Source organism: Colias croceus, chromosome 11 (genome assembly GCF_905220415.1).
Source record: "Colias croceus chromosome 11, ilColCroc2.1".
Lineage (NCBI taxonomy): Eukaryota > Metazoa > Arthropoda > Insecta > Lepidoptera > Pieridae > Colias > Colias croceus.
Genome location: NC_059547.1, coordinates 8,660,675 through 8,674,539, shown reverse-complemented (window position 1 = coordinate 8,674,539; position 13,865 = coordinate 8,660,675). Strand labels below are relative to the sequence as shown.

General features: G+C 33.4%; 1 protein-coding gene across 1 annotated transcript in view; it reads right to left on the bottom strand.

Moving 5' to 3' along the window:
• LOC123695905 overlaps window positions 1-13,865 on the bottom strand; it is a 28,667-nt gene that overhangs the window by 5,072 nt on the left and 9,730 nt on the right. Inside the window, exons 5-8 of the mRNA XM_045641860.1 lie at window positions 4,024-4,219; window positions 3,320-3,512; window positions 2,808-2,914; window positions 2,040-2,169 (exon numbers count right to left, since the gene is read on the bottom strand). Coding sequence (XP_045497816.1) covers window positions 2,040-2,169; window positions 2,808-2,914; window positions 3,320-3,512; window positions 4,024-4,219 — 626 coding nt within the window. The remainder of the gene's footprint in view (window positions 1-2,039; window positions 2,170-2,807; window positions 2,915-3,319; window positions 3,513-4,023; window positions 4,220-13,865) is intronic.

Sequence of the window (13,865 nt, the reverse complement as noted above, 5' to 3'; positions counted from 1 at the left end):
TATCCGAATAAAATTTTTATGGGACCAATTCGACACCATCCCGCATCGAACAAAAAAAGAATCACGTAAATCGGTTCAGAAACCTCGGAGTAATCGGTGTACATACATAAAAAAAAAATATACCGGCCGAATTGATAATCTCCTCCTTTTTTTTGAAGTCGGTTAAAAATCGTCGTTGCCGGACGTATACGCCGCGCACAATAAATATGTATGCTTCGTAAGCGAGTATTTCATTTAGTACACAGAATACACTTAAAAAGTTATTTAAAGCATTACAGGCATAACATAAAATAAATAATTCAATCTTAATTAAAAATAGCAATTATGTTTCTTCGGAGGGTAATAAATTGTAAATAATTGTAACATCTGAACCACTTTTATAATATGTAACATAAAGTTTTGTTAACTATATAATGCACTAAAAACAACATAAAAGGTGAAATTTCACCAGGATTATTCTTGTATTTTATGTTAAAATAAAATAAACTCGATCCTCTTAGGGCAAAACCAACCACTGGTACATGATTATTGTATACATATTTATTAAAACTGTCTATTGCATGTTAATTAAAAAAAGTAAGCAATAGCAAGCATTAAGTAGTGTAAATAGATGCATGTATGTATGTCTGAAAATATAATCTCAAATGATAGCATCCAACATCTCATCTCATATCTATAAATACAACATGTAAATTTTACTTAATATGGAGAATTATTAACGGGAATAACTATTAACTTACGTATTAAGTAAGTACTTACACAAAAGATTAAACTTCTCGTTTAAAAAATAGTTTTATATAGGTACTTGTTAAAATCATTTACCATAATGTAAATATCGAATTTATTAAAAAAATATCTTGTTAAAAAGAAATTAATTACTATTTATACTATTTTTAAGCGAAAACGATACTTAAACTTATTGTTGTAGTAAACTGAGTATAATGACATTACTTATTTGATCATGAAAGAAGACGAATTTTTATAAACCGATTGTGAATTTGATTGGTGAAATTTTTACGGATTTAATTTAAATCAATTGAATTTAAAGTATTGCTCAAAATAATAAATTTATATTAACATTATTGTTGTTTTAAATGTATTCAATCTATTTTAATTAGCGAAATTACTAATTACTTTATTTCTAAATGTATAATACTTTTCCCTATATTCAACAGAAATTTTGTAAATACCAAACAATTTATCATAATTTAAAATCAATCTAGTTTCGTACACGAAACTAGATTGTACCACATGATACACAACCATTCCTCTAATTAATGAACACATCTACTTGCTAATCACAACTCAATTCACTACAACAATCACATCACGACACTGGCATTACTGGCAATATACGCAATCATCAAAAAACACCGCTCCAAAACCGTCGTATCTCCTCCCAACAGCTCTGAGCGACAATTTCTATATAATCAGACGCATCTGCCATTCTATTCTGTACCACTTCCTTGTACACTGTATACCGCTTCGATACTTCAGCTAAATTAGCTACTGGCATCGATATATTTAGCTCTGGCATCGTCAGATTGATGGTTGGCAATGTGATATTCGGAAGCGAAGGAAGGCTGATGTTCTGCAGTTTGGTCGCGGTAAACTCGGATAAATCTAGATAGAAATTTGTAAAGTTTGGCATAGCCAGATGATCCAAGTTTTCGTATGTGTAGTGCACTGAAAGGAATTGGTATGAATGGTAATGGACAAATACAATAGCTTTATAAATAATAAATAAATTATGAGTTCGTATCAATATTTAAACATAGTAATAAACATTACACTTTCTATAATCACAGGGCTAAATTTATTAAAGTGCAATAAGTTATAATTTAATCTTCAAATGTAACTTTCTCAAAATTTCATTTGATTAGATGAATTGGAAAGAAATTTTGCACATAGGTTTGGTGCATCATATCTTATAAAAAATGAGTCTATATAATTTTACATACTTATATTTGGCTACAGATATTTTCAAAAGAAAATAAATTTTAATTTATAAAAAATGTAATAATAAATAATAAACTTACATCCATATCCGAAGGCGGGCAAAAGCAGCAATAATGCGAGCGGCCACCAGTTGCGTTTAGCACCAACGGCTGCCTTTTGATAACTCCCTACAGAGTACTTCTCAGATACGATTTCTTTACTTGGTGATATCTGTTTAATAAAATGTTATGTAGTATAGTCACTAATTAAAATAAGTTAGCTATCTATACTAATATTATAAAGAGGAAAAATTTGGAAAAATGTGTATGTATGTATGGTTTTCACGCATAAACTACTGGACCGATTTCAAAAATTCTTTCATCATTAGAAAGCTGCATCTTCACTGAGCAACATAGGCTAGGTTTTATCCCGGAAATCCCACGGGAACGGGAACTATGCGGGATTTTCTATGAAAACGCGGGCGAGGCCGCAGGCGGAAAGCTAGTTAGCTATAAATATGAGTTCAGTGACAGCTAATTTCGAGGTGTATGCTAAATTCATTAATAAAAAAAATTTCGAGGTGTATGCTAAATTCATTAATAAAAAAAAATTACTTAATAAATAATGAAATTTTTAATAAAATATTAAAATTTAAATTAATAATTTGATTAATATAATAAACATTTAATAAAAAAAATATAAAACATATAATTAAAATTAAAAATGTATAAAAAATGAAATATTACTATATCCATGTCACTTCATTATTTATATCCCAGATGTATATGTAAGAAATATTTTTCTAAAAAAAAAATAAAAATAATTTTCAAAAATAAAGGGCACTACAGTGACAAATAATGAATGCTTACAGTCTCAGTAACGGTGGTCACAGTAGTGGTGATGACAGTTTGTATGATGGAGTATATCCAATAGAACGGAGCAGCCACCGCGCTCGCTGAACGAGACAGGATACTCGCTGAAAATATAGTGACATATTAAAATTAAGGGAAAAAAAAACGACGTGTGGCACTCGGGGACTGCCGCGGTAAAGCCGCCGTCGGAGTGGGGAGCGTGAGGTTTTTTCGTTACGGAATTTCTCGATTCGGTCCCCGCGCTCGAAGGCCTCGAAGGCTAGGCCCGCGATAGAAGCTATGCAATAGCTTAAAATACATATAGTGGTAAATATCTGATAGCTGATGCTAAAAATGTGAGAAATAAGTATAAAAAAACCTAATTGGCCCCACCACCTTCCTGTAGGCGTTGTGAGTTTAGTAGCCACAGCGGCAACGAAGTTGGCCAGCAGCTGTGTGATCCACCACCGCTCGTCCCATACTATAGTCTCGAGTATATGCTATTTACAATAATTGTACATAAGTCTCACCTTTAGCGGGCCGTCTCTCAGTGTACGGGTATCTGTGGGATGGCCCCACCACCTTCCTGTACGCATTCCGAGTGCTGGCAGACACAGCGGTTATGAAGCTGGCCAGCAGCTGCGTGATCCACCACCGCTCGTCCGTCTGTTTGTATGCACCGTTGCGTGCGTATGTGCCCTCGTCGTCTGAACTCTCTATTGACTGGAAATAAGAAAAAATAGTTATAGTCTGTGATGGTCCTTATAATTTTTTTAGGAAAGCGCTTGTAATAATAGTAAAAATTTTTTCTGAAAATCATGTCAATAAAAAATGTTTTAAAGTGAAATAGGTCTGATGCGGATCACCAGTATGATTTTTATATTGTTGTAGATCAATGTATTTTTTGTACAATAAGACGTAGCTCGGGTTAATTTTCTTACTGCATGAGTTTTCTAGTAGTAACCGAAGACGAAGCGGTAGATGAAGAGTTTTTTTTTATGATATAGGATAGCAAACGAGCAGACGCGTCGCCTGGTGTTAAGCGATACACGCCGCCCACAAGCATCCACTCCACTGGGAAGTGGATGTGTTGCTATCCTCAAAGGGATTTGGAAGGAGTTAGGTAGAAGGGGCGAGGATTGAAGGGAATGAGGATAGGGAAGGAGAGGATGGGTAGGGGATGGGAAGGGATGTGGAGTCAATAATTTCTGTAATGTTTCGCTATCTAACTAACCGTGAACCGCTTCCTAGTGGTGGTGGTGGTCCATTGTGCGGCGCTGTACTCGGGCTCGTCGCGCGCGCTGGGCCCGTGCGCGCGGAACTGCGACAGCGAGCGGCGCGACATGTTCGGCACCGCCACCTGCCCGGGCGCCAGCTCCACGCGGTCGCGGGACAGCGGCGAGTATGTGTAGTCCGTTTTCGGGTATTTGCTGGAAGTTTGCGTGTTTTATTATAATTATAATACACTAAATTAGGTAAGGAAATTAAAAATTATTAGGAAGGCTTTAGTATATGATAAATTATATACTAAAACCTTCCGCTTGAATCACTCTATCTGTTAAAAAAACCACATCAATATCCGTTGTGTAGTTTTAAAGATTAAAGCATTTATAGAGACTAAAGGACAGAGAAAGCGATTTTGTTTTATACTATGTATGTATGTAATGATAATAATAATTATTGTGTTTTGTGCAAAGAATCGATAATTAAAATTAAAGATGAGAAAATTTGTTTTCTTATAACCCATCTGAAATGATAGGAGTGTGGGGATTCGTTCCGTTTCTCAATGGTGAAGTCTGTTTGCCTTTGTGGGGGTAGGTATAGGACAAAGCAAAATGCATCAGTTTCATTGATCGATTTTCATTACGGACAAGTATCTACTTGTGATCATCTGATCAGCCTTCTATATTCTGTCAGATCGGAACAGGTAGTCGGATTCTTTGATTTTTTTCAATGATGACTCTTTACGGCTTACGATATATGAGAAAGTTTGATTACGAAAGAAGCGTGTCGTTTTCTATGGAAGCGTTCCTTCCGCTATCACGACAGTAATAACTCAGTGTTTTAGTGGGTGCAAATGATTTATAAGTCATACTTGGTTTTGATCGTAACATTTTTTCTCCGGAACATTTATAACTTATTCTTACGGTATACATCAATATCTTCTATCTTACCCCAGAATTTGAACACAATAAATATGTTATTCCATTATTCACGTAAAGCATCAAACATGCTTAGAAAGCTTCAAGTTCATTTTATAAATTAACTTCACATTTTCACTTGATTACTTACAGGTCATACACGAACACAGTTCTGTCCTAAAGAAAATTAAACATTCAATTACTTTATGGTGTACTTCAAGACATACTTATTACGAACCGTTCATTCATAGATAGTGCTTATAAAATAACCAGTTTAGACATTACGCAAAACGCTCACAGTGCAACTAAAATCTAGTATCCTAGATAATGCATTTGAGCTGAAGTTAGACGAACACTATTTAGTTGTAAAAATACTACACTCACACCGTTTGACATTTGCAAAGCTAACAAATATAGCACCGTGTTTATTATCAGCTCACTTGTAAACAATAGAAAGTGAGAGGTCTCTTTCATTAGTTAATTGCACTTTAATGGTAAACTAGGGTGTACAATGTACATTGTACACGCTTTTTTTCAGTGTTGATCGTTGAAATTTTTGAAAAATTTTCTTCTATCAAAGATTTGTATTTGAACATATAATAAATTGAACTTCCAAGAAAAACATCGAATTTGGTATAGATGATGTGTACACCAAGGTGAGCAGCTATACATTTTACAAGTAGGTAAAATCTTATTTGACGATGTCATGAGACCTTGTATTTGATATTAAAATGTAAGGAATAAAGTAAACACATATCCTCAAAGATATAAAGACTATAGAGGTTGATAACAAATCCTTAGATTCACGAGTAACAATTTCAACAGAATGTCGGTTTGAATTACTAAAAAAATATATATAAACAAACCTTACTGTTACAACTTCTTCTACAGTCTCCACGTCAACCATTCGTATTACACCTTCCATTGTTAAAACATTTAATTATTTATTAAATTAATTTAAATTACGAACACTTCTTACATTTTTATTCACTGGTCATTGATTGTCAATAACGGTCTAATTATTTTCATTCTACCCTCAAATTTAGAAAATGTCAAGTTACGAAAATAATACAGATAATAATACATTAGAAGAACTAGTAAGGTGCTGTATTTGTTAACGATAAAATAAATTTTTGTAGAAATAATATTGATGTAAGTTTTTTTTTATTTTTATTATTTCATGGTATCAATAAATAAACAAAGATGGTAAATATTTATGTTACCGAGAAGTGCGAAAAGGGTTTAACAAGAATTACTTTAAATAGTTTCTAGGTTGGTTACACTGAATTAAATTGTTGCGTTACTTTTCTGAGAATTTCAATTTAATAGTAAAAGATATGACTCATTAGAGTCAAAGTTTGATAAATTAGAGACACAAGCATCCCTAAAAAGGACTATGCTATATTATTATGGGTCGAGTTTATTCATATTTATCTACTAACCGTTATTCGTACAAACATTCCAATGTACATTGTGGTCTCAATTCTCATGTAGAAATACTTCATTATTGTGCGCATTTCGTAAAAAGTTATTATTGAAAATCGAGCACGCTTCCGCAAGAATTAGGTCACGGTTACAGCACCACACCCTACCAGAAATGCGACTCGTAATGTATTTTAACTTACTAGGATCGCCAGGTGCTCGAAATTAGACATTTTAACGTTTCCGTGCGTTTCGCTAGTTATGTGACAACCCTACGCTATATGTAATGTGAAGCGCTGACGGTGTGCTTTCGTTCGTGAGAACGTTTTATTCCTTTAAATTATAATATTAGAATAAAAATATATTGTGAAGCATCGTGCTCATAATAACACGTATATTGTAATTTTACTTTTTAATTAAAATAATTTAAGATATATAATTCTTTTTATTAATTCACTGGAAAGTGAATTTAACTGGCGCAGTCGGTAGGATACTCGGGTCGCCCGGCGGGAAGATATCCGAAATAAATATCGGTTCCGAGGCCCCGCGCGGCCGACCGGTTTTTTTTAAAAACCCAAGCGAGTATCCAGAACATCAGCAGTATCCAGCCATCGATACAGAAACCATGTTAATGTGAGTTGCACAGAATTATTTTATTGTGTTGCTTTCCTATATTATATTCCTATATTAATTTTAGAATAAACCTTCACGATTTTCCATCCTAGGAAATCCCGGGCTACCGAGGCTGTTAATATCCAACAGTCCTCGAGAAATAGTTTAGTTGATAGTATTAGAAGTATTGATAGTTTTAATATGTCGTTTGACACGGAAGAAATTTTTAAATGCTTAAGGGTGGTCCCAGATTTTGATGGTAACCCCCATGTATTAACAAAATTCATTAAAATATGCGACCAATTAGTTAATATAACCGTACATTATTACTATATAAAATTAGGGTTCAACATTTAAACGAAAAATTGGATAAGGCATCGTCCTTGTTCTTTCCTTGTTAGAAGCTTTAAAACCAGTGTAAAACGTAGATTGATAAATGGTTTAGGTTCTATACAGAATTAGCGCAATTCCTAGACTCCTTAGACGATAATATTAATGATTTACTTTTAGTAATAAGAAATATAGAGGATAGTTTAGCTTTTATGCGTACATCGCGAGCGCACCATGTTATGTTAGGGATAGATATACCTATTAAGTATTATATTAGTTACTTTACGTTCCTTTTACGATTCAGAACAAATTATTAATGTAGATCTCCGCGAATAATTCGCACTGGATCATACTTTAGTAAAAATAGGATAGTAATTATATTAAGATTCCCCATTATAACTCCTCACACTCTGATCGTTCAAATCATATCATCATACCTCCCTATCCCTATATAGCAACCAATAAAGATATTTATGTGCACATAGAGGCTGAATGCCCGAAGTTCAATCGAAGAGCAATCGGTCACAATAGATGGTGATCTATATACGTGTCAACGGTTATCCCAATTCAAATATCTTCGATAAACCAGGGGAGTACTAGTTTTATAATTTCATATTTAATTATAAACAACACCTATATTCATTTGTATTACCAACACCGCTCATATTTAATGAGCTACGTCACAATAAATACATTGGCACAAAAGTTACCGTCTCACTTTGCTTGACAAGTTGGAAGCAATTTAGAAGACAAAAACTTATCGCCCCAGACAATATTATTCTTTACTCTTTACTACATCATACCGTTAATCACTTATCAACATTCAGTACTACCATAATAGTATTCAAAATATATAATTATCTCATACATTTTCTTTCATCTGTTTCAGCAACTACAAAATACAATATGCTGACCCGCAAGGCAGTAGCTAAGGACATGGAGAATAAATTAAAAGCTGCACTCCATGATTTGAAAACTTCACAATCTTTATGTGAAAAACTCATACAAGAGCGGGATGAAAGTGAATTAGAGATTCAAGAAATAATTAAAAAGAACTCTCTTCTAAAGGCCGAGCTGGCAGAACTACACATGAAATACATTTATAGTGAAGACAAGTGCAAAGCCCTCCAAGACATTGTGGACAGCTTCCAGCAGTGCTCTAGTGACCATGAGATGGCTCTTAGCCGTATCGCTAAGTTGGAATGTAGCCTAATGGAAGTGCAAGAGGACAATCCCAAGCGGCAATGCAACACACCAAGTAGTCTTCATGATGAATTAGTTGAATGTGGACAGTTAAGTGGCTCTGTAAACTTTAAAAAAATTAATTTCTCTTCACATAAGAAGTTGAAAAAATACCTTAGATTAAGTAAGTTTATCAAGCGTACCCAATCAATTGTTAGAAAGAGTTCTTTTAAAAATGTAGTTCAATTAGAGAAAGTCAATAAAAATCTGGTTCAAGAGTTAGACAAATATCATAGGGATCTAGAATATTATAAAATCTTGTATGATGTAGAAACAAATGAATTAAAGGAGAAGATAGACTCTTTAAGTCAAATGTTAAATGATGTCAACCAGAAGTATTCTGCTGCCCAAATGCAAATAAACGAGCATATACAAGAGGCAGATGACTTAATTAAGTTGAGTAATGAAAATATGGATCGCTTTGAGTCGCTGACCAATAAATATGTATGTCAGTGTTCAAAAAGTGACAATGAGCAAACGTCGCCCCATAAGCTTGACTGCACAGACATACATAGTGTTAAACCCGTGACAACAATTTCAACTAGTAAAACTAAACACCTTTCCGAGCAGGAAATTATTGTGTTGTCAGATAGTATTGGTCAGGGTTTTGGCGCTATGCTCAACAATTTAGGGCTTAAAGTCACTAATATTTGCACTCCTAACAGTTCATTTAATTATATAATCAAATCACTTGATCATTTTAGCTTTAATAAGAATAATATTGTAATTATACTATATGGAGATAGTTTAAATATAAAAAATAAGGATATTGATGTAGGATTTCAAAAAATGTTGGAAATTAGTAGTCAGACTAAATGTAAATTTATGTTGTGTACATTGCCGTACCTACCTGGTTTGACACAAGAACAAAATAGATTAATTCATAATATGAATTTAAAATTGTATAATGTAACAAATCATCATCGTGATGCATTTCTTTACTTTGACATTAATTTGTGTATTAAATCTTTTACTTTGACAAAGAATACAGTGTATCTGCCATCTAGATATAAGCGAGAACTTGCTATGTTAATAGCATATAATATTAACCAGTCTGGTACATGTTTGTTATCAGACCCTGGATCTACTATAATTTTATGTAGTAGTAATAATAATTATATACACCAACCTTGTGTTGACAGAAAATCTAGCCCTAAGCTAGATTTAAACTAGTATATAAGACAACAGCTAAGCAGACTTTTTCTATTGTACATCAAAACATTCAAGGCTTGGCTAGCAAATTATTAGAAATAGAATTATTTTTAAATCATAATAGAATTAAGGTTTTTTGTGTAACAGAACATTGGCTTAAACAATGTCAGTTGGTAGTAAATATTGATAATTATACATTAAAAAGTATATACTTCAGGACATATGCTATTCATGGAGGTTCTCTTATTTTTGTACACAATAGTGTAAAATGTAAAGAACGAACTGACATTGTTAGTCTTTCTGTAGAACGGACCATTGAACTGTCCTGTGTTGAACTGGAGCGTTACATTATTGTTTGCGTTTATAGACCCCCTTCCAGTGACTATAATATGTTTGAGACAGTCATGGAAGAAATATTAAAGCGTTTAAGTAGGAGTAAAAAAAAAAGTTATAGTATGTGGTGATTTTAATATTGATATACTTTTACAAACACAAACGGCTACACGAATTGTTAATTTGTTTCAGTCATTTAATCTGTATAAACTTTTTAATGAACCCACACGAATTACACCTACTTCTGCAACCTGTATTGATAATATATACTGCAACTGCTTCTGTTTAGAGAAAAATATTCTCAATACACTCACTTCGGATCACTGTGGCCAGAAAGTAGTTTTTGAATGGGATTGCTTACCTGAATTTAAAAGAATTAATGTTAGGCCTATAAGTAAAAAAGGCATTAATAAATTTAGAGATAATATTAATAAAAACCTGCCCGTACTGAATGATCAATCCTGTAATAATAATCCTTGTGAAATGTTTAAAAATCTTTTCAATTTAGTTCATAATGAATTTGAAAAAATATTTAAAGTTAAATCTTTAAATATTACCAAGGATTTACCATTTAGTAAATGGGCGACACCTAGCATACATAGGTGTAGGATCGTTCTTTATGAGTTATATGGTATGAAGCAATATAATAAAGACCCATCTTTTCTTAGTTATGTTAGAAATTACTCAAAAATTTTTAAAAAAGTTTGTTTTACTGCAAAGCGTTTGTATATCAAAGAAAAAATACGCGACTCTGATAATAAAGTTAAAACAGTCTGGTCTATTTTAAATGGTGAAATGGGTAAAAGCAAATCAAGTAATACCATAAAACTTGTAAATAATGACAGGGTTATTGACAAAAGTGCTGATGTTGCGCTTGCTTTTGAAGAATTCTTCAGTAGTGTCCCTGTTACTATTACTAATAGTTTAAATTCGTCTTCAGCACTTGCAGAAACCTTTTTGAGGGACCATGTTGCGGGGTGCAGTACATTATTTGAATTACGACACGTAACTGCTAGTGATATTGTTACTGCCTTTAAGACGCTTAATCTAAAAAATACTTGTGATCTTTGGGGAATGTCCGTAAATTTAGTTAATAATATCATAGAAAATATTGCGAAAAATTTAGCTTTTATATTTAATAAGTGTTGTGACTATGGTACATTTCCTAATTTACTAAAGCTTAGTAAAGTTATACCTCTATTTAAGAAGGGCGATCAAGAAGACTGTAACAATTATAGACCTATCTCTATTTTACCAACATTAAGTAAGGTATTCGAGAAGTTAATATTAAACCAACTGAGTAGTCATTTTGCATCTAATGATTTACTGCACACCAAACAGTTTGGTTTCACAAAGGGGCGCTCAACCACAGATGCTGGGGTTGCACTTCTAACACATATATATAAAGCATGGGAAAACTCAAAAAATGCTCTGGGGATATTTTGTGACCACTCCAAGGCATTTGACTGCGTTGAACATTGTACTTTGTTACGTAAACTTAATCACTATGGAATTAAAGGAAAAGCACAGAACCTCATAGCGTCATACCTGCATGATAGGATACAGACTGTAGTTGTTAATGGAGAACGTTCTAGCGGTGCGTCAATTAACATTGGTGTTCCACAGGGGTCAATTTTAGGTCCCTTCTTGTTCTTGGTATATATCAATGATCTTCCCTATTATTTGCAGGATAGGTGTGAAATAGTTCTGTTTGCAGATGATACCTCATTAATTTTTAATGTGGATAGGCATGACCCAAATGTTGACGAAGTGAACAGTGCTCTTTTACACATATCTGAATGGTTTAATGCCAATAATTTATTATTAAATGCCAAAAAAACCACTTGTGTTGAATTTTTACTTCCTAACGTAAAAAAGTTGAACAGAGATATTACCTTGAACGGGGAGGTATTGCATCCTACTGAGTCTACTGTATTTCTAGGGTTAACATTGGACGAGAAACTACAGTGGGGAGCCCATGTCAACACCGCTGCAGGTAAGCTCAGTTCAGCTGCATATGCAGTCCGAAAAATAAGGCAACTCACCGATGAAGATACGGCTAGACTGGTTTATTTCAGCTACTTTCATAGCATTATGTCCTATGGAATTCTACTGTGGGGCAGGGCTGCAGATATAGAAACTATATTTATCTTACAGAAAAGAGCCATTCGTTCTATATATAATTTACGTGCTCGGGATTCACTAAGAGATTATTTTAAGAATACTGGTATCCTTACTGTACCATCACAGTATATATTTAATAATATTTTGCATGTACACAAAAGCTCCGACTTACACACAAGAGTAGGAGATAGACACGATTATGGCACAAGGAACAGGAATAGAATTGAAATGCCATTTTTCCGATTAGCTAAAGTTAAAAATTCATTTATGGGTCAAGGTATACGCTTTTACAATAGAATTCCTCACAATATTAAAGAGTTTAGTAGTTCTAAATTTAAAACTTATATAAAAAATGTATTAGTTCAGAGAGCGTACTACAATATTCAGGAATATATGGACGATAAAAACCCATGGAGGGTTGTCGCGTAAAAACCACAAGACAGTTCATTGGCATATTATGATATATTATGTAGTTAGATATAAGTTTCATATATTGTAATATTTACATGATTTTAAAAGAGCAACTATGGAGTTTCTTGCCGATTCTTCTCCATAGATCACTGCTTTCCGAATCGGTGGTAAATGTTAAAATAATTATGTAATGACGATTCGAAAGTGCTACTAAATAGTAGTCTAATTGAATAAATGAATGTTTGAGTTTGAGTTTGAGTTTCTATGTGAAGTCGACCCTAAATCATCATACAAGAAGTTCACCCGACTGTATTGCAAAACTCATCACCACGCAAGAGATATCCAGCGACTGTGAATCCACCTGCCTAACATTAACTAAGCCAGCAATGGAGAAATTGGACGACAGTCACTACATCATTATTTTTCCTCATCTCACAAAGGTTAAATTATCCTGCAAGCGTAAGGAATAGCTTCATCTCCAAGGCAGTTTCATAGCAACGTTACCTACAAACTGCTCTCTACGTACTGACGACCTCACTATTACAAATATTAATAATGAAATTAAAGATACACCTACAAAAATTTTAATTGCACCAATCAGTAATATTCCGACGAGAACGCTAAAAAACCTTGGGACTGCACTCCATCTACCATACGACAATACCACTTTACATCTTTAGCTACTGAGCGCAGCGGCCACTTCAATGTTCCTGTGCTATCGTCGCTACAAATCAAAGAAAATGAATATTCAGAAAACACAGAAAACATCAGCCCCAGAAGTTGATCCTGCCGCAACATTTTCACTCAATGTCCTAAAATAGTTGCGGATCTGCGGGGGGAGGAGTTATGTGACAACCCTACGCTATATGTAATGTGAAGCGCTGACGGTGTGCTTTCGTTCGTGAGAACGTTTTATTCCTTTAAATTATAATATTAGAATAAAAATATATTGTGAAGCATCGTGCTCATAATAACACGTATATTGTAATTTTACTTTTTAATTAAAATAATTTAAGATATATAATTCTTTTTATTAATTCACTGGAAAGTGAATTTAACTCGCTTTTAAACACACATTTAGCAATTTTACATTGAAATATGGAAACATACGATTTATGCAAAATACGTGGAGGAAATTCAGTAAGTAATTTCATTTCAGTAAATGAATGAGGAGACGTTCTTCTTTCACTAATGTAGTTGGATTTTTTCTCAATTTATTAGTATAATGTTTGAGAAGAAAATTAAGAACATTTATTTGATAGTTAAATCTTGTTTTCAAGATAGTAAAATGAAAAACGTAATATTAGTT